Here is a 22,120-nt window from a genome sequence, read left to right as displayed (position 1 = left end):
AGGCCAGAGGAAGAGGTCCTCAAGCTGACATCTGAAAGCTGATGAAAGCGAGGCCATGAGGGGAGGGTAGAGCATTCGGGAAGAAGCGTAGACAGAGGTTCTGAGATGGGACAGATGATGGTGTGTAAAAGAGAATGGAAGCTGCCAGGGTGGCTAAAGCAGTGAGGGTGAGGTGGGGGTGGCACAGGTGGGGCTGGGAGAGGAGAGAAGTTAGATCAAAGGCCTGTACAGATCTTGTCTTTAAGAAAGCACGTAACCCGAGAAGCCACCAAGGGATTTAAAGAAGTGGCGACACATTGTTCAGTTCCCACCTATGAGTGAAAACATGCGATGTTTGGTTTTCTGTTCTTGTGATAGTTTGCTAAGAATGATGGTTTCCAGCTGCATCCATGTCCCTACAAAGGACGCAAACTCATCCTTTTTTATGGCTGCATAATATTCCATGGTGAGAACTTAAAGTATAACAAAAAATAAAAAATAAATTAAAATAAATAAATAAATAAAAAAGAAGTGGCGACACAATCATGTGCATTTCCAAAAGAAATAAGTGGATGCAGCAGACCTTCGAGGAAGCAGCTTCTGGGGTCCAGGCTGGAGGGGACAGTGGCTTTGCTAAGGGGCCGGATGGTGCCAATGGAGAGATCTTCGCAGGACAAACCAAGGAGACCTTCGGGATGGACTGGAGATGGGAGATGCTGGAGAGGGAGAGGCTGAGATGAGGGCCATGTCTCTGGCCTGCATACCTGAGCAGGTGGAGACGGGGACAGTGGGACAGGAACAGGTTGATGGTGTTGGGCAGGGAGGATCAAGACATTAGTTGTAGAAAGGTTGAGGTGAATGTGTCTTTAAGACCTCTAAAACGAAATGCCAAGTGGTCTGCTGGACAGATGAGCCTGGAGTCAGAGAGAGGCAAGCTGGAGATAGACTTTCTGAGTAGCAGGTGTGCCGGCAGGAGCTGAGGCTGTGGCTGTAGTTACAGAGGGATAAGAAGCAAGAGCCTGCTCCTATCTCCAACACTGAATGCAGGGAAGAGGGAGAGTCTCCTGAAAGGGAGTCAGAGAAGAAGTAGCAGAGGCAAGAAGAAAACCCAGAGCAAGGAGGAGGAAGGGTCAGCGCTGCCAGTGACAGAACCTAAGGGAGTCCGCACAGGAGGCTGCTGGGGGCTTCAGGGCTTCCTCGGAGTTGCCCCCTGGTGAGAAGCCAGGGGAAGTGAAGAAAGGAGAGAGGTAGAGGGGAGGAAATGGAGGCAATGTGGATAAGCAGATCCTCAGAGAAGGAAGCCTGGGATCAGGAGGAGAAGAGCAGTATCAGAAGAAGGCTATGAAATCCATGAAGGGTTGCGTTTTTGTATGTTGTCTTGATTTCGTTTTTTTTTTTGCTTTCGATGGAGTGTCTTGAAAAGCTGGAGGGTAGGATGTTGGGCGGGGCGGGGTTGGGGGGAATCTGTCCTCTATAGGACTACCCTTGGGCTACTCATTTGAGAGAGAAGGGAGGGAGGACAGGATGGGGCAGCTGCAGGCAGGTTGTATGGTCAGTTTCTGTCTCTGTCATCTGAGGGAGTTTCTTGGCAGCTTCTGTTTTCCCTGTAAAGCAGGAGGCAAAATCATCTGCTAGGGATGAGTATGCCGGAAGGAAGGTCAGAGGGTGTGGAGGATTGGAAGGGTTTAAAATAGCCACAGCAGAGCATGGGAGAGCCAGGTGACCAGAGAAACAGGGCAGGGCTGTCCTGTACTCCTGGGGGCCCACCCCCTTGCATAGGAGGATGTCTGGTTTTTAAAGTAAGATGAAATGTTACCTTCTTTACAAAAGTAATACAGGCCCACGGTTCCTTATCTAAAAGCCCTGGGGGCTGACTGGTTTTGGAATGCAAGCTTTTGTTTCTAATTTAATTTTAGAGAGGTAATGTGATGCATATGCTACTTTATTACATAACACCCCCAGCGGGGTCTGGGGCAGCACCCTGTAATCAAACATATTAGTATTTCTGCAGCAAAATATGAATATTCACACCAAGTGAATCCATAAAGACTATAAATAGCCTCACATCTGTGCAGGTCATTTTGCTTCCAAGTGAGTTCTGGAGGATCAAAACCAAACCAAACCAACTTTTGTTTTTCAGGACTCTTTGGATTTTGGTATTGTGGATAAGGAAATGGGGGCCTGCACTGTGCCTAGTAGAAATTTGGAGAATAGAAAAGGAAAAGAAAATAATCATAGTTCCACTGGGAAAGGACTTGTGTTCATTCCCATCTCTTGGGTGAGTTTTTGAAAAATAATTTTTCAAGCATGCTCCAGAAATGGGCATAAGGGTGACTTCTCTGGTATTCACAAATGTCAATCACAACAGCCCTACTGCAATCTGCTGGAGCCTGGGTGCTTCTCCTAGGCTAGAAACCAGGACCTCATGGCTCTGAGCAGTTTGGTGAGTTCTAACTACGAAGAATTATGAAATTTTCTAAGAGAAGATATGTTGAGATGATTAAATCAAGTTTAGCCGAAAGCTGCCTCCTTACATATTTTAAGTTTGGCCTAAAGGTTTCTCTGTACATCATGAACTATAAGAAGTGGAGGTGTAAACAGACTGTAGCCTACTCTTGTGCCAATCACTGAGTTCTGGCCAATCAAATGTGGCCAACTGTTCGAACCGACTTCAAATAAGGCAAACGCGGAGCTGTGACCAATCCAGCTGTTTCTGTACCTCACTTCCGTTTTCCATAAGTCACTTTCCTTTTTCTGTCCTTAAGTCTTCTTCCATCACATGACTGCACTGGAGTTTCTGAGCCTAATCTGGCTCAGAAGGCTGCCTGATTCACGAATTGTTCATTGTTCAATTAAACTTTTAATCTTAATCCAGCTGGTGTGTGTGTGTGTGTGTGTGTGTGTGTGTGTGTGTTTTAACAAGATGAACACAGCTTTGGTCATGTCGCTTGCATGCCGAAAAATCTTTGATGGTTCCCCACTGTCTTCTAGAAAATCTTTTTCCATTCCTTTATATTCTGAACATTCTAAATGCAGGTAACTTACTCCTCTTCAAAACCACCATGGTCTTTCACACCTCTGGCCTTTGCCTAGGCTGTAATTGTTTCCTGAAATTCCTTTCCTCCTACTCAGTTTCTGGTAAACTCCCACATATTTCTCAAAACCCAGCATGAATATCATCTCTTCTTTAAAGCTTTTCCTGATTGCCTCTGGTCCTTGAGCTCACAGCTCTTGTCAATACCCGCATCACAGTTTTATGTGTCTTGTCTTCCTTTTAACACTTTGTGCTTAGGGGTGGAGCCCATCTCCTCTCCTGTTTGTATGAATAGTGCCTGGCACGTGGGAGAGAACGAAAGAGTCAGGAGCACGAGAGAGAGAGACTGGACAAAAGTTGACCTTTTTCTATGAGTTGTGAGCTGAGCAGGAGGGACCAGACAAGGGGCTGCAAAGTCGTACCAGACTTTTGGGCTAAGACGCTGTTTTCTAGAACAAGAGGATAATCTTAGGACTTCAAACTTCTACTTTCTAAAACATGGCTATTTTAACACTGGCTTCATTTTATTATCCTTTCCTCTTCTCTTTCTTTCTTTCTTTTTTTTTTTTTTGGTAATTATTTCCTTTTTTATCTATGTCAATCATTTTTACAAAAAGGTCCAGACTACCTGTGAGACCCAAATTCATACCATCATTAGGATTTCCATCACTCCCTAAACCTATAAGGTTTAGGATAAATGAAGATGTGAATCCATTCCTCAGCCTAGTCACAGTTCAGGGCCAAATTTCATAAATGGAGGCAGCCACTCCTGGGAGGATACCACAGTGCCAAACTGCAGATCAGAGCCGGCCCTATATAGCTTGGAGAGTTCTCAGAGGATGGAATAGTCAACAACTTTGGATTGAACAAAAATTTGTTTGTTAAGATTGCTCTTTTTCCACTAAAAAATTATGGAATATTTATTATAAAATGTACAAAAGTAGAGAAGATAGTGTAATGAATACCCATCACCCACATACGCATCACCCAGCAAACTGATGGAACCAAATCTGACACTGATAGGGCCCAGGAAAGCATCTGAGGGTGAACTTGACCTTTGAGGAGAAAAGTGCCTGGTGCAGGTGGTCCTCCCTTCCAGCCTGCAGCTTGGAGGGGTACTCTTGCTGATGGAGATGACCGCAGATGCCCAGTGCTAATCTGGGGGTAAATTGAGCCTGGCACCTTCAGTACATAATGAATTTAAGGCTCTTTCCAGGATTCCTGGGGTGATGATGCATGATCTCTAACAAGCAACAACAGAGGATGAACCCTTGGCCAGACTCAGAAAACCCCACCCCCCTTCCAGGCATCAGGATATGACTGCAAGAGGAGGATGGGCAATGGGCTTTTCCCTCAGAAAAGAGGGCTCACCCCCTCCTCGGGGTGTCTGCTCTAAAACAGAGGAACAGCTTCCTGCTACTTCTTCAGCATGATGGCTGAACTACTTCCTCATGCAGGGAAACAAAGTGTATCAAGGCGTTTGACTCATGCGCATGAAGATGCTTTTGAATCCACAAGCAGCTGCTGAGCCCTAGCCTGAGTGCATGTGTGACAGGAGCACACGCCCTTGCTTCTCAGCACTGCTGTGCACCTGCTGGTGTGGAGCCAGCCAGGGCCACGAGGCACCAGATGGCACTGGAGCACCAGGCTCCTGCTGCCCAAGAACAGTGTCACCTTCACAAGGGATGAGGATAATAATAGCTAACATTTGCCACATGCTCTCCACTTGCCAGGAGCAGTCCTAAGCACTTTCCTGACAACCCCGTTGGGGAGGTGCCACTGTCCACCCCATCTTGCCATTGCAGAAACTGAGGCCCTGAGGGCAAAGGAACTTGCCCAACAACTGCTGGGTGATGAGCTAGAGTCTGAACCAGATTGTCTGGCTCCAGAGCCCATGCTCTGGTCATGAGGCTGGGCCTCCTTCATCTTCCTGCTGAGAAGCCCTCTCTCTAACTGTAAGAGTCAAGAAGCTCCACCCCTAACCTCCACCCCTGGACCTTTAGAACTTGCAGAGATCCCACTTCTCTTCTCTAGGAGTCGATGCACACCCCAGATCCCTCGGTCTCCTTTTCCTCATCCCTGTATCCTGTAACACCTAGTTCTTCTCCTCCAGATGTACGCATGATGTCAGTTTCCTGTGTACCCCCCTGTGATATTTTATGCATATACCAGCAGTATACACTCACACATACATTACATGCACATATACATACACACACATGAATAAGAGTGGGTGTGTTCCGCTTTTTCCCTGCTGTCCACACCAGAGCTGTCATGGAGCTCTCCACACTCCTGGGGCCACTGTCCTTGCTCCCAGCCTCGGCACTTCCTCAACTTGCTAAGTTGGGAACCCACAGAGTCCCAGAGCTCCTGGCACACTGCCCCTTCTGCTCTTGTCCACTCACAGCCCCCTCCCTACAGTTATCCGCCCTTTCTGTGCTTCAGTTTTCCCATCTGCACAGTGGTGATGAGATCACTGACCTCTCCAGGGTTGTTAGGAGGTTTAAATGGGTTAATATGTGCAAAGTGCACACAAAAGTGCCTGGCACAGAGTAAGCACCATCCATTGTAAAACACAGGCTTGTGGGCCGCGTGCGGTGGCTCACACCTGTAATCCCAGCACTTTGGGAGGCCGAGGCGGGCGGATCACAAGGTCAGGAGATTGAGACCATCCTGGCTAACACAATGAAACCCCTACTAAAAATACAAAAAAAATAGCCAGGCATTGTGGCATGCGCCTATAGTCCCAGCTACTCGGGAGGCTGAGGCAGGAGAATCATTTGAACCCGGGAGGCAGAGGTTGCAGTGAGCCAAGATCGCGCCACTGCACTGGGGAACAGAGTGAGACTCCACCTAAAAACAAAAACAAACAACCAAAAAAAAACAGGCTTATATAATTACCTCACTGATGGTTGGAAACAGTGTGCTTTCAGAGATGTTCAAATGTGAAAAACTGTCCATCTTGGCGTTGCAGAAGTGTTGGCGATCTCCATGTTGGAGAGTCCACTGCACACTCCTGACCCCTAGCCTCCAGGGAGCCCTTCGTGCTGCCGCTGCCCACACATTTCCCCCATCTCTTACACAGTTACTTCACACTCACTCCTCCTTAGCCCTCCAAGTCCTCCTCCTCCCTTCCTGCTCTCAAAATGATCACCTCGTCTCCTACTTCACGACAAAAAAATGACACAATCGGCAGAAAGCTCCTCCCCACACCATCTTACCTGCCAGTGTCCAGGCGCCATGGCCCGGCCTATCCCTCCTGCTACTATGGGGACTGTGTGTGGTCCTAGCTGAGACCAACTCCTCCAGCTGAGCACTGCAGTCTCTCCCTCCTGCTTATTTCTCCTCTCCTATAACATAAACTTCCTCCTCTTTTTTGAATTTCTTAAATGCACAATTCAATCGTTTTTAGCATATCACACTGTTGTGTAACTTTTACCACACTCAATTTTTAAAACCTCTTCATCACCCCCAAAAGAAAACTCAAACACGTAGAGTCATTCCGCATGTCTCCCCCAACCTCCCCACAAGCCCAGTACTAACCACTAATCCACCTTCTTTCTCTGTAGATTCACCTATTCTGGACATTTCATATCATTGGAATCATACCATGTGTGGTCTTTTGTATTTGGCTTCTTTCATTTAGCTTAAAGTTTTTAGGAGTTGCATGTTGCAATGTGTATCACTACCTCATTCCTTTTTATGGCTGGATAATATCCCATTGTATGCATATACCACATTTTAAAAATTTATTCATCAGTTGACGGACATTGGGTTGTTTCTACGTTTTGGCTATAATGCACAATGCTGCTATGAACATTTGTGTACAAGTTTTTGTGTGAACATCCTTTCAGTTCTCTTGGATACGTGCCTAGGAGTGGAATTGCTGGGTCATATGCTAACCCTGTTTAACCTTTTGAGGAACTGCCAGGCTTTGTTTTCCAAAGCCATTATACCATTTCACATTCCCACCAGTGGTGTATGATGGATTATTTTTATCATATAAATTGTGAAATAACACCCTTGACCCCATGGCCCTCTCCAGTTACCATCCCATTTCTCATTTCTGTGTTCCTCTAAAGCAAAACTCCTGAGAATAACTGGTATCTATTACTTGTCTCCAATTCCCCATCTCCCATTTTCCCTTCAATTCCCCACCTCCCATTTTCCCTTCAATTCCCCACCTCCCATTTTCCCTTCAATTCCCCACCTCCCATTTTCCCTTCAACCCATTATTATTAGATTTGTCCTCAGCACTCCACCAAAGTAGCTCTTGTTGAGGTCACCAGTGACCCCTCTGTTGCCAAGTCCCTTGGTCAATTCTCAGACCTCATCGCCTGACCTCTCAGCAGCTTTGGACACGGCTGATGGTTCCCTCTTTCTTAAAACATTTTCTTCACTCTGCGTCTAGAATGTCTGTCTGTCAGCCTGCCTGTCTCTCTCTCTGCTCCTATTCTTCGACCCCCCCACCAACCCCCCCACAGCTATCCCTCCCTCAACCTCTAAACACCAGGGCCCCAGTGCTCAGCTCTCTTCTCTGTCTTTGTTCATTCTCTAGGTGTTTGGAAACCAATCTGTGGCTTTAAATTCTCTCTGTTATCCCAGACTCCCAAATGTAGACCTCCACACCTGACCTCTAGATCCATACATCCAACTGCCTTCTCAGCATCTCCATGTGGAGATCTGTTAGATATTTTAAGCCTGCCCTGTCCGAAAGAGTACTCTTGATGTTCCCCACTGAATCCGTTCCCTCCACTGTCTTCCCCATCTCCATAAATGTCAATTCCATCCTTCCAACTGCTCACATAAAGGGCCACAGTCATCCTTGACTCCTCTCTTCCTCTTACACTTCACAACCAATCCAAAAGCAAATCCTGTTGACTCTGCTTCTGAAATGTATCTTCCATTAAACCAACTCTCATCACTCCCATTGCCATCACCTGGGCTCACACCCCAGTCATCTCTCACCCAGAGGACCTCCTAGCAGGTCTCCCTGTCCTGTCCTTATTCCCTCAGATTTTCTATAGAAGCCATTTAAGAGGCTTAGAATGATCATCCTAAGACAGAAGCCAGATCATGCTGCTCCTCTGCTCAGAACTCTCAATGGCTCCCTTTTCACCAGAGTAAATGTCAAACTTCTTACCTTAACCACACCACCCTCATGATCTGGCTGTACATTACCACTGACCATACGTCCTACCTCTTTCCCCTCCTATTCAAGCCACACTGGCCTCCTTGAATATGCCAGCCACAGCCAGTCTCAAGCCCTTTTCACTCATTGTTCTCTCTGTTCGGGATGGAATGCATTACTTCCAAATATCCACATAGCCTGCTCCCTGACCTCCTTCAGGTCTTCTTTCATACGTCACTTCTCAGCGAGGCGTTCCTTGACCGTACTGTCCATAAGTGCAACTCTTCTCCCCGAATGCCCTAAATCTTCTTTCTCTGCTTTATTTTTCCCCTTGGCATCAACAGTTAATGACAATTCTTTATCTTATATTATCTGACAACATCTGTCTCCCTCCACCAGAACGTAAGCTCCATGAGGACCAGGAAGTCTGTCTGCTTTGTTCACTGCTGGATCCTAGGACTCGGAACAGTGCATGTAACAGGCATTCAATAAACCTTTGTTGAATGAATAGGTGAATGGTGGTTATTTGGGTTGTTTTCAATCTTTTTCCACTAAAACAAATGCTGTAATGAGCAATGTTGGTCATTACATTACATTGTACACTGATCATTTTGCTTATGTATAAGTACATCTGTAGGACAAATATGTAGAAGTTCAATTGGGCTGAAGGACATGAACAGTTGTAATTTTGATAAACATTCTCTGAACATTTTGATGGTTAAAAATCCTACCATAGTCTACCACTTTATATTGAACAAATCACATGATTAATTTAATTGCATGGTACCCCATGCTGACCTGGGTTTTTACCTACACGGAAAGAAAGTAATCAGGAGAAAAGCTGCCCAAGGAATTCAAGAAGTTCATTAGCTGTCACCACGAGTTACTGTCCTATCAATGATGCTAGTGGGTCATCATGGCAGCCTGGCCACATTGCATTCATCATACCCAGTAACTGCTTGAAGACATGGACTGCAAAGTCCAAGTCTGATAGCCTGAATAATTTCCGATGTTGGAAGGCTCTATGGAAGGGAAGACCTTCCAGGTCATTGAGCATAATCTATGGAGAGCCAATGCTTCTCCCACAGGGATTCTGAGATGCCCTGGCCAAAAACTCTTGGACTCTGCCAGAGGTACCAGACAGCATGACTCTTGGGGATGTCATTTACATTATGGTCTATATGAATGGAGCAGTGCACAGCATGGGCAGCTAGGGCATTGACCTGGTACTTTACAGCACCATTCTAGGGCAAGAACTTGAAATGGCTCCTAAGACCCCTCATATCTCCCCCGTTCTGTGCTGAAACAGTCACAGCTCTGCAACAGTAGTTTGCCACATATAGACTGTCAGGCATTTGTTTCTGAGAATTGGCCTATCCTTCTGCAGATGACTTGGAGGGATTTGTAAATAGGAACCTCACCCCAGCCATCACCATTGGCCTCACTTACTTGACTCCCTGAGGGGGCTTGGATGGAGCCCCCCAGAGCTTCCTTCTCAGCCAGCTCAGCTCAACCATGGGGTGTGAGATGGGGAAAGGCAGATTAGCAGTAGTGTGCTGGGGTTTTTGTTCCTGCAAAACCTCTCCTGCCCACCTCCCAAATGTGGGTTTGTTTTTAGCCATTCCCAGGAATATAAGAAGGAATGGTTTTAGATGAAATTGCAAGGTAGGGGACATTTCTATTTAACCCTCCACTCTTGCCACCTGGCTCTCAGCCACCAATTTTCATGAAGCCAGTTTATCAGCTGGAGAGCATGGGATGTGGAGTCTGTGGACATGAGTTCAGGTTTTCCCCTGCTTCTTGCCGGCTATGTAGCTTCAGGAGAGTCACTTTATTTTTATGTTGATTTTTAATTAATTAATTACTTTTTGGGGATGGGGTTTCACTACTGTTACTCAGGCTGGTATCTAACTCTTAGATTCAAGGGATCCTCCCACCTCAGCCTCCCAAGTAGCTGAAATTACAGGCACACGCCACTGCGCCTGGCTCCTGGGTTTGATTTTTTTAAGTCTCATGAAGACCCTGGCCTCTGCAAATGCCAAAGTGGATTCACATGGTTTCCTGAACATCCAGGAAACCGTTTTAGAAAGAAGTACCCCAAGGTCAGGCGCAGTGGCTCACGCCTGTAATCCCAGCACTTAGGGAGGCCAAGGTAGGCAGATCACCTGAGGTCAGGAGTTTGAGACCAGCCTGACCAACATGGAGAAACCCTGTCTCTACTAAAAATACAAAATTACTCGGGCGTGGTGGCGCATGACTGTAATCCCAGCTACTTGGGAGGCTGAGGCAGGAGAATAGCTTGAACCCGGGAGGCGGACATTGCGGTGAGCCGAGATCGCGCCATTGCACTCCAGACTAAGCAACAAGACCAAAACTCCGCCTCAAAAAAGAAAGGAAAGGAAATGGAAGGGGAGGGGAGGGGAGGGGAAGGGAGGGAAAGGAGAGGAGAGGAGAGGAGAGGAGAGGAGAGGAGAGGAGAGGAGAGGAGAGGAGAGGAGGAGAGAGAAGAGGAGAGGAGAGGAGAGGGAAAGGAAAGTGTACATAAACCATTTTGCACCCATCTAATTGGCAAAAATTGAAGACTGACAAATGTGGAACAACTGGGATTTTCATGTACAACTTGTGGGAGTGTTAGCAGATACAACCATTCAGGAGTGCAATTTAGTCAACATCAAATAAGACTGAAGATGTGCATACCCTTTGAGACAGCAATTCCACTCCTAAACATAGATACCCTAGAGAAACATGTATGCATGAAGACCTGCGTAGTGTTTATTGTAACATTATTAGCAATGGTGAAAACTGGAAACAACTTAAATGATCATTAACTAGAGAATGAATAAACAAATTTCAGTTTAGTCCTACAGCAAAATACTATGCATCCATGAAAACTGATGCACTAGAGCTATACACCAAAATTGGTAAATCTTAAAAAATCACGTGAAGCAAAAATAAAAGCAAGTTGCAGAATACATATAATATGATGCCATTTATGTAAAGGTTAAAAGTATGCAGAAATGCTAAACATTGTTTATGGGTACACATATATGTATAACAAATTTCAAAGAATGTATGATCAAGACAAATCCCAAATTCAGGATAGTGGCTGCTATAATCTGAATGTTAGTATCCCTTCAAAATTCCCATGACAGAACCTAATACTCAGTGTGATAGTATGAAGAGGTGGGGGTCTTTGGGAGGTGATTAAGTCACGACAGTGGAACCCTGACGGGATTAGTTCCCCTATAAAAAGAGGCTCAAGTGAGTTCCCCTGAACCTCTGTCATGTGAAGATGCAGTGAGAAGGTGCCATCTTTGAAGCAGAGTCCTCACTAGATACTGAAGCTGGGTGCCTTGATCTTGGACTTCCCAACCTCCAGGACTGTGAGCAATACATTTCAATTGTTTATAAATTATCCAGTCTAAATAATTTTTGTTGTAGCAGTAGGAATGGAATAAGACAGTTGCTATCTTTGGGCAGGGAAGGGAATGGGATCAGGGAGGGCTACGCTGACACTTTAATGGCATCTGTAATATTTTATTTCCTAAGAATTTTTATTATATTATTAGATATGTGTTTATATGCCTGAGATATTTCATAATTAAAGAGATAATTTAAAGTGTGTCTGAATCCAGTGGGGAGCAGTATTGTGTGTGTTGAGACCAGCAGCTGCTCCTATGAATCTGTTCCTCTTGCTCCTAGAGTTACATACAGGTGGCTCTTAACACCATGGAGGAGCCCATCTGGAGACCTTTGTGAAGTTCCACACTTAAGAGCAACACCAGAGCATATAATTTCCTCCTAAAGTATAGTAAAGTTGAACTGGAAAACTGAAGTGAACATGTTAGACTGATCATGGTTCTAGAGATACAGTTGTAATTTGTTAAAAACAGTTGGCTTTCTTTTCATGGCTATTTTCTCCCAAAGAAACCAGGTTAATTTTTTTTCTTTGTCAGATATCATGTGTTTACAACAACCCTATGGCCAGTCACATGGCTCAGGATTCACATTCATGCCTCAGGAGATTCATTAAGTGCTTCATAAAGTGGATCTTTGAAGTTGGTCATGTGTAAACCTCACATAATATATCCAAGAACACTGAGGGACCATTTAGGCACTGTCTGGTGACTATGGAGTGGCATGTGCCCTAACCAGTGCTACACCTGAAACATCAGGAGCCTACGGGGATTGCCAACCCTATCAGATGTGGGTTCTTCTTCCTGTGTCATCCTGCACAAACTGTTTGTGTAAAGGGGTGTGTGTGTACACACATGTGCAAGGTGGCACCAATGAACACTGAAGGCTTCAAGCTGGCCTGGCTGAGCTCTGACCCTGTGCCCATGGGCTATAATCTCACCAGGTCCCTGCTGGTTGCTACTGATCAGCTGGCATTTAGAGATGGACTCTCAGCCTGACCAGCTGGGGTTTCCAGTGTACATGGCTTGGGGCAACTTGAAGGGAATGCCAATCTGCATTTGAAAATCTTTTATTCGTCCATGGACTGAGGCATGCCAGTTGTGCCCAGTGGTCTGAAGGGTCATAGACAGGCAAAGCCATGGGTGGAGACAGACCATCTTTAGGGAACCTGCATATACATCTTCAGGATGCCCGTGCCTCTGCTGCACCCTTCGTGAAATGTGAACAGTGATCCTGCTCATCTTGCTCCCTGGGATATTGAGAGAATTAAGAGGAAGTGTGAGTGGCTTTGCTAAGGTTAAAATCACCACTCATGTAGTCTATTATCTTTAATAAAATAGCAACTTCTTTCCTCTGATTTGGGTACAAGGGGAGAATCCCAGGAGCTTTCTTCTCTTAGGCATCTTCTTGGTTCCTGCTGCCATACAATGAAATGAATGAATGAATGAATGAATGAATGAATGAATGAATCTCCCTGCTCTCATGCCCTAGCCAAACCTGACTTCCCACTATTGCCTCAAGCATGTCCAGTGTTTTTCCATACCCCTGCTCATGCAGTTCCCTTTGATTATAATGTCCTTTGGCAGTTCACTGCAATCCTACCTGTTCCCTAAGGCTCTTTCAGTTGTTACCTCCTCTCTGAAGCTTTTCTAATTTCACCCAAATCGATGTGACATGCCTCTCTTTGGAACCTTGAGGTCAGGGCCCATGTCCCCTTCCCTGTGCATCTCTTCAGGGCCTGGCACAATACCCAACATATAGCAGGTATTTGGAGGGCATTAAATTCCATGAAATTGCATGAAGCTGACCAGGCCCAGTAGACCTGTTGCTGTTCCCTGGCATGTGGGAGCCCCAAACCCTTACCTTGGGAGTGAACATGTGTAGGATGCCATCAACTGCCCCTCGCAGCAACAACCCCCGGACCAGGAAGCAGGCCAGCACCACGTAGGGGAAGAGGGAGCTGAAATACATCACCTGCAGAGAGGACAGGCATCCCCCGTCAGGCAGAGCCCTTCCTGCAGCTGGCACCCCCCATCCCTGCTCACATCTAGGGCACATGAGCTGCCCCTGACGGCGGCAGAAAGCAGAGCCCTAGAACCCCTGGGCATAGGGCCAAGCCTGCCACACATCTGGCCGGGAGCCAAGGCAGAAGCAGGAACAGGACAAGCTGGACTCTGCATGGCTACTGTGCCTGGGGTTGATTTTCTCCTTTCCAGAGCTGGCGGGGCTGAGCTAACAGCCTCCTCACCCCAGAGAGCTGCCAAGAGGGTGAGGGAGTCCTTTGCTGCCCCCTCCTGATTCTCCCATGTCTCATTTCCCCAGTGGGCCTCCTAAGGATCTCCCCTGTCCTTAGAGCTCCTTTCACGGAAGACCTGCAGGAGGTTATAGACACGGCTCCCAGGCAGAAGACATCTGAAGAAGTCCCTAGCCCCTTGTGAGGATGAATCGTGTGCTCTTCTCTAGCACAGCATTTCTCGCACATGTCTATATCCCTGTGTGCGTGGTACACAGCCTCACACAAAAGAGATGCTCACAAAATGTTTGCTGCACTGAAATAAAGGAAGAGGGCTGTTTGGGCAGGGTGGTGTAAAGGCTAAGGAGAATGCATGTCTGGTGTTAGGCTGCCTGAATTGTAACCCTGGCTCTACCATTTACCAACATGTGACCTCAGGCATTTCATTTGACCTCTGTGAGCCTCCATCTCCTCATCTCTAAAACAGGTGTAATCATCCCTAACTCATAACGTTGCTGTGGACCAAACGCATTCATGGGTGGCAGTACCTGAGAAGTGCCATGAAGCATCAGCTACTATTTCAGCCTCTGGAAAGAGAAGAGGTCAGTGGCTGGGGTCACTCTACCTTTCAAGAGCTTAGCTTCCTTGCTCATCAAATCCAGTAAAGAACCTGAAGCCTCAAACAACCAGGGTTCTAGCTGCAGCTCTGAGACTGACTGGCTGTGTGATGTTAGCTGAGGTGCTTTCCCCTCTCTGGGCCTCACTTTCCTCATCTGTAAAATGAGTAGCCTGGGATATAGGATCTCTAATCCAGTCCTTTCCATCCCTGGCAGCACATGAATACTGACAGGTAACAAGTAAGAAAGGGCCCTTATTTAAAGGTGATCTGAAATACTGGGAAGAGGTGCGGAGCTTGGCTGGTCTACCCCTCAGAGACTGCTATGGAGCTCCCCCCTGAGACCTCCAAGGCCGCCTTCACTCAAAGGGCCCTTTAGCTGTAGTCATGGCAAGCTGCTGGTTTTCACCAAAAACTGCTCAAAGCTGGTTCTTCCAGGGCTTTTGCTCTTGGGAACCTGAGGGTCTAGAATCTAGACAGATGTTTCTGGGTCAATACTTCTAATTTTCCTCTTCTCTAATGTTTGCATTAGAGCAGGCCTGAGTTATCTGAGCATGGAAGTGGCTGGGGTCCAGGGCAATGACTTTCTAGCTATTCTATTCCAGGTGGGCTGTCCATGGTGAGCAATACTACAGAAATGATACTTCCACGCCCTCCTCTGGGGGCCCCTGTCATCATCCAGAGCCATCCAGAGCCCAAACCCACCCGGAAGACCCTGCAAGGGGCAGCCTGGAATTCTTTGCCCTGTGCCCTCTGTGCCTTTCTGCTGTTCCCCATTTGGGTCCTGGGTGCCCCCCAGCACTCACCTTCCCCGAGGACTGGATGCCCTTAACAACAGCCATCCCCACGATGCTCCAGGCCACGAGGAGGCACAGGGTCATCTTCCAGTTGAGGCCCCCACTCTCCGAGATGGAGTCAGAGATGTCCAAGGCCTCTCGGTACCAGAAGTAGGTAGTGGCTGAGCTCTTTTCACACTCTGCTTCCACCACTGAAATAGCAGCAAAGGTCACAGTGCCTTAGTGGCGGGGCCTATGGGGTCACTTCCTCTGCTGGACCCCAACTCAGGGCAGTAGCGGGTGAGGGAGCAGCTGAGGGTGCACAGTTGGGAGGGGCTGTGCTCATTCTGGGTTAGCCAGGATCTGGCAGACCCTGAGGAATCCTAGGCTCCCAGTGGGGTCTGGGAGGCTTCAGGACACACCAGCCTGGCTGATTCCCACCCATGCCTCCCGCTGCCCACGTCTCTCCATGGAAGGGAGGAAACGTGAGGCTGAATTGGCCTAAAGTTCCTTGGGGAAGGTCTTGAGCTGGGAGCTAGAGACCTGGATTCTCATCCCAGATCACTGGTTAGATGAGTAGTGTGAACATGCGAAAGTCACTTCTGGGCCTCGGTTTCCTCATCTGTGCGGTGGAATAACAGGGTGAGTAATAACAATTAAAGTCATACTTTCCAGAGTTTTACCTACACTCATTATTGTATTCAATCCTGTCAGAAATAGGCTGGAAAAGAGACCATTCCCACTGGGGAAGGGGAAATGAGGATCAGAGATGTTAAGTGACTTATCCAAGGTGACACAACAAGTCTGAAATTCCAAATGTGGGCACTAAGCCTGTGAGACCCCTTCCTGGGACAGGGCAGGCTGGCATCCCCAGCTGGGCCCCATACTTGCCTGCCACGCTCCCATTCCTGACGACAGGACATTCACTCCAGGGCAGCGGGTACTGGAAGGACTTGAAGAAATAGAAGATGCTCCACCCGATGATAACGTTATAATACAGCCCCACAAAGAGACAGACCTGGGGACAAGCCCACTGCGGGGTCACTGAGGCTGCAGGCAACTCCACCCTGCCCCCACACTCAACCCGAGGCCCAGCACGTGGGCAGCAACATTGAACACAGCAGCACAGCCTCAAGGGAGGCAAGGAGGGATGGGGTGTGGGCCGTGGAGGAGCTCCCCTCACACTCCATTAATCTGGTATTCAGGGAATCCACAAAGGAATTTTTCAGATGTTAAAGTTCTCTCTTTTAAGCAACAAACTCTTAAAATGTTAATCCTTTCCAGTTTGAAATTCTTCTAAGATACTTGAAGTACTTTCTCCTCCTCATTTCCTGATGACTCGGGATTGTAAAGGCAGAGATGCCCTCCAGGATTGTGAAGGAATGCATAGCTTTGACCCCTATGGTAAACAGACCCAGATTGCTGTGCTTTTAGAGATTCTGTGGGTGTTTCTTGTGGATTCTACTCTCTCTTGGGCATGTTAGCAGCTCGCCTCTAGAAAGATGGCACTTGTCATTTCTTGGAAACACAATAACTAACGTTAGTCAAATTTTATTTAAAATAGGAGTGCGTGGACTCTGCCTGAGGGTTCAAGAGGCTTCTTTGAAAGCAATGTTTCTATGGGCAGGGATTTGCTGCCTCCACTGTGGACACAGAGTGGTCCCTTCCAGAGCCATGACTGTCTCCTGTGGCAGTGAGACGGGCGTCAGTGTGAGAGCTGAGGGCCACTTGCTTCATCAGTCTCACCTGAGCATATGTGTGCAGGAGCAGCTGCTCATACAGCAGAACTTTCCGGGAGCATAGACAGAGTGAGACATCCACCTCCTTTACTTGTGTGATTTCAGTACAAGTGGGAGACCATACACACACTCCTGTGTATCAGCACACAGCCAGCCCCAGCAGAACACATGGCATTGGCCAGTGCAAAGCTGATGGCTGCCATGAGAGCAGGGGGCTGCAATAGGCCCACTCCCAGCCTCTGCCTGAGGCAAGTTTGGGCTGGCCCTACTGCCAGGCCTGGCAGAATCCTTAGTCCCTTCCAGAAGTTCATTCCAGTCTTTATCCCAGGTGTAAGCAGTAAGCATGGGCCCCTATAGGCTTTGCCCTTAAGGGATGCTGTTTCCTCACCTAGAGCTCTGAGCAGGGTCTCGTCTGCAGCCTTGTGGATGAGCCTGGAGACCTCACAAAGTTCTCCATCCAGGGCCACGAGAGTCTCCCTGTCTCTCACTGTTCCAAAGCCTCACCCGCCTTGGGTTGACCTTAAGTTGCCTGTGTGAGTTCTCCAACTCTGCTCTTTGGCACAGCAAAATGGCAAGGAGACCCAGAGCCCCAGGCCTGCCTTTTCCTGAGCTCGCTACTTGCCTGATTAAAATACTCTTTGACTAAGGAAAGAGGACGGACCTCCCTCATGGGGAGCTGAGGGACTGGTAAGCAGAGAAGGGCATCTGGGCTAGTCCATGTGTCCCCAGAGAACTCTGGCTGAGCTGTCCCAGGCGGCCCCACGTGAATATGTCCCAGCTTTTCCTCCTTAGCACCAGTGGCAAATCTTCCACACTGTTTCAGGCAATGTGGTCGACTTTCAGTTTAGGAAACATGGTGACTGGGGTCCTGGAACCCCAGCTGTGAGTAATTCCCATGTTGAGGATCCCCCTCCCTGCCCTTGTCCTGACATAGGACTCTGGCCTGGAAACTCGGTGACCTCCTCTCCAATGCCCAGGAGCAGCCCCCTGCCTCCCGCTCAGGGCCTGCCCCAGCCCTTGACTCACTATGCAGCTGGAGAAGCCGATGCCCCCCAGGCGGGGACACACATAGTGCCACACACCAATGCTGCCGCGACGGATCCTCTGGCCCACGGCCAGCTCTAGGAAGAAGAGGGGGATGCCGATGATGATCAGCAGCACCAGGTAGGGCACCAGGTAAGCACCTGCAGGGAGAGCAGAGGGATGGCAGAGGGGCTCTGGAGCACAGCAGCAGAGTGAGGGAAGGCGCTGCAGCCTTGTCCTCTAGTCTCAGCCACATCTCTGGTCATCCGCAAGTTGTCACCAGTCCCGGTGCTCCTCCGTGAATGATCTGGCCATACGTGTGGCCTACCACACAGCAGCCCACCCAGACCCACCTTCTCCCCCTTGGCTCCCCTGGCCTGAAACACTAAGGCAGGAAGTGTATGTTTGTCAACTCACGAGGCTAGGTTCAGAAACACACAGACATTGCACTGCCTCTCCAGAATCCACATGCCAAGTCACAAGCAGCAGACACATTCACCTCATGAGGTGCTCCGTGGACACCTGTTCACACCCCCTCCTGCCCACAGAGAAGCAGCCCCAGATGGCATGGGGGCCTACTCGCCCCCAGACGCACAGACACTGGGTGCAGCCTTCCCAGAGTCTGAACCAGACGCTGATGTAGCAGACTGGGCAGCTCCAGGGAAGCAGAGCTTGGAAGCTCTCCAGGGAGAGAGGGGTCTGACCAGCTTTGCCATTAATCTCCAGCTAATTGAGAGGAACTGGAGAGAAATTAGCAGTTCAGAAAAGCGTGGCCAGGAGGATCATAAAGGATAGAATGGGTCTCGCTAAAGATTCCAGATGATAAATTAATCTTGCTGTCCTGTCCTGGGCCTCACTGCAGAAACAATCTCAATTCCAAGTGACAGGGCATTTAGCAGGAGAATTAAAACCATGTCTGGACACAGACGAGTGCACCCCGCTGAGAGCTGTGCCAACAACCTAGTCCTGTTAGCAAGGCCCTGCCTATCTGTCAAACACTGTCAGGCCAGCCCCAGTCACCAGGGCCCTGATGGTCACCCAGCACTCTCTGACTAAGCCTTGCCGGTAGAGAGCCTCCAGAAGCCCCCAGATACACTGCTCTGCCCCCATCACATAACATCCCACATATTCATCAACACGTGCCCAATCTGCCAATGAACATTGGCAATCGGGCATCTCCTAGGCACAAATTCTGCCACTTGGCAATAATTAACTATTTACTGCAGGTCCACTCTGTGCCATGCACATGCAGCGGGGGGACAGTGGAGTAACAGAAGGCACAGACACCATCCTAGAACAGTTCACGATCTGCCGGGGAGGCAGGCAGAGTCACATGATCAATATGAGCACGCATGTGTATACACACACACACACACCCCCCACAGACCAGTCACACAGGCCAACCAAGCACATACATGCTAAGGAAGGGGCCAGGGTCCAATGGAGCTAATCAGGAAAGCCTTCTGTGGATGCAACCCACCGAGCTTTATAGGACAGCATCTCACTCACTAGATGCACACATGCACACATACATTCAACTCGTCACTAACAAGCAGTCCCATCATGGTGCTCAAAGGACAGAGGGCCCAAAGGGCCACATGCTTAGACCCCTAGGTCTGTCTTTAACTCAGTCTCTTGGTCTTGGGTGTGGGGAAATGGAAGAGGAGCTAAGTGATCTGCTGCAGGAGGGCAAAGGGAGACAGCCTCACTGGTTTTGTATTTCACCCCAGTGTTCTGGGTGGGGCAAGATGTGCAGGGAGGTGAGTTTCAGGGTGTCTGCAAAGTGGGTTGGCACCTTCTATGGATGCCTCTTTTTTCTCCCCAAAGAATCAGGGCAAGCCTCCAGGTAACTGCTGCCAAAGAGTGACAGGGGTGGGAGTGCAAAGACAAGGTACTGGCCCATCACCATCCAGGCTCTGTCCACCTCAGGCAGGCTGCCAGCCCTGAGTTGACTACAGGTCTCTCTACCACTCCAAGGCCTAAACTAACCAGAGTGCTCAGGGGGCCACGGTCAAGATAGGCAGAATTTGTGGTTAATCAGAGGTACTTTTTCATTATCAACCTTTGTTACAATCACTTGAAAATGCAACAGCACCCTCTTCCGCCTTAGAAAATACAACCTGGGGACACAACTGGATTTCCTTTTATGTTTCAACAGCTTTTGGGAGCCTCAAGTTGTTCATCCAAATAGCGGGAAGCACTGTTCAGGATGTTAGGAGATTTATCAGGACAGGGCCAGGATCCAGGATCTCTGAGGCCTTCTGGATCTCTTATCATCTATGCCTCGGTCAGTATTCTAAGCCTCACTTCTGGCAAACCCTGAGGTTATTCCTGGGGTTTAAAAGACCATCTTGGCGGTAAGAGCCAGGTCCTGAAGTCAGACCGCCTGGTTTTAATGACTTACTAGCTGTGCAACTTTGGGAAAATATTTGATCTCTCTGCGCTGCTGTTTTCTCATCTGGTTGAAGAGGATGAAAATTTTACGTATAAAATTGCTGATATTTGGCCATTTTTGACTTACAAAAATGGCCATTTCATAAACTTTGACCCAACATCTATCACACAGGGCTGTTGCAAAGATTGAATGAGTGGCTTACCCATAGTAAGCAATGGTTGAACATTTGCCTTTTTCTCATAAAAATAAACAGAAGGAAAAGCAAACTAGGAAGATGTCAACATTTCATGGAGCTAAGGAAAGTGTTCCAGAGTTTCTGTCCAGAACTATGCAAAGTTTGATTAGATCGACTATGGCTCAAAAGCACAGACTCAACTCTCAGACCAAACAGCTGTCTTCTTCCTATGATAATTTGCCTCCTCCTAAAAAATATTTAAGACGACTTGCTATAGACTCCGTCTCAACAAACAAACAAACAAACAAAAACCTGTAAAAATATGAGACAGTTAAAGGTAGAGATAAAAAGGGATTGCAGGAATCAGAGAAGATAGAAAAAGGAAGGCAGGAATGTGGAATGGAAAGCTCAGAATTCTGAGAATTGACAATGCTTTTCCTCTAGGGTAGTTCTTTATGTCTGGTGCCATGGTGACTGGTGTCATTGTGAACAGTCAGACTGTGGCAAGAACACCGCCCCGGGTGTGAGTGCTTGTGTGTGGCATAGAAAGGGACTCACTCTAATTCATCACCAAGTGCCCAGGCAAAACTGATCAGTTAAGCTAGAAAGAACAAGGTTAGAGATTCCCAGCTAAGTCCTCCAATGCCACATATCCTTTGAAGTCATTTTAGGCACCTTGGAGCTCTTCTCAACATCTCACAGTGCATAAGGAAACCATACACTTTTATATCTTTGCTTTGGGCTAGTCTTATATCAACTCAGTTATCATGCCATGCAGGCCACAAGCTCTGATCAACAGTTACTTATTAAAAAGTAAAAAAGATCTTTCAAGCAAGGAGACTATGCAGCTAATATAGCTTGCTATGGGGGAAAGATGGAACCCTTTGGTCTAATTCAATCACAAGAGTTCAGGTGGGCATTCTCACTCCCTGCCCTTCAAAAGAAACTGGAAAGGAGGAGAAGCCTCCCAGTCAAATGTGGCCTTCTGAACTAGGGAAAGGTGCATCCTGGAGAGGAGGGGACTGTGTCTTTGGAAGAGGCTACATGGCAAGAGTTCCACAACCAAGGAAGGAAGGAAGGAGCTGGGGTAAAATGCCTGCCAAGGTGGGGCCACCCAACAGGCTGGAGCATGCCACGCCAGGCACAGGGACTCAGGAACACAAGAGCTCTCACTAGTTGACTTTCTCAGGACCAGAGGTCTGGGCTTGCAAATCTCTTTGTTTCCAGCCTATTGGGTTTTCTTTATTTTTAGTTAGTTGATCCCTGGTTTCAGGAAAAGCTGCCTTTGGACAATTCCTGGGGGCTAGAAGTGGTGGTAGTGGTTTGATACCAGGGGCAACATCCTCAAGAAGGATTCAAGCCTAGGGGACAGTGTGAAGGCCCCTCTTACCCTGGAGGCAGTAGGTGTGGAGGCTAAGTGCCCAGGCTCTGGGCAAGCCTGTCCAGGTTTGAATCCTGACTTTATCACTAGCTGTAACCTTGGTCACACACAACATTGAACAAGTTATCTAACCAATTTGTGCCTCAGTATTGTGGTCTCTAAAACAAAGATGCTAACAACTCCTTTATATAAGGCTGTTGGGAAGATTCGATGGTTGAATC

The 22,120-nt window shown here is 47.9% G+C and overlaps 1 protein-coding gene across 1 annotated transcript in view; it reads right to left on the bottom strand.

Annotated features, from left to right (window-relative positions):
* SLC6A17 (solute carrier family 6 member 17) overlaps positions 1–22,120 on the bottom strand; it is a 49,364-nt gene that overhangs the window by 9,901 nt on the left and 17,343 nt on the right. The window contains exons 3-6 of the mRNA XM_010386256.2: positions 17,952–18,109; positions 16,078–16,204; positions 15,217–15,398; positions 13,425–13,535 (exon numbers count right to left, since the gene is read on the bottom strand). Coding sequence (XP_010384558.1) covers positions 13,425–13,535; positions 15,217–15,398; positions 16,078–16,204; positions 17,952–18,109 — 578 coding nt within the window. The remainder of the gene's footprint in view (positions 1–13,424; positions 13,536–15,216; positions 15,399–16,077; positions 16,205–17,951; positions 18,110–22,120) is intronic.

Source organism: Rhinopithecus roxellana, chromosome 8 (genome assembly GCF_007565055.1).
Source record: "Rhinopithecus roxellana isolate Shanxi Qingling chromosome 8, ASM756505v1, whole genome shotgun sequence".
NCBI lineage: Eukaryota > Metazoa > Chordata > Mammalia > Primates > Cercopithecidae > Rhinopithecus > Rhinopithecus roxellana.
This window is presented reverse-complemented; position numbering and strand designations above follow the sequence as displayed.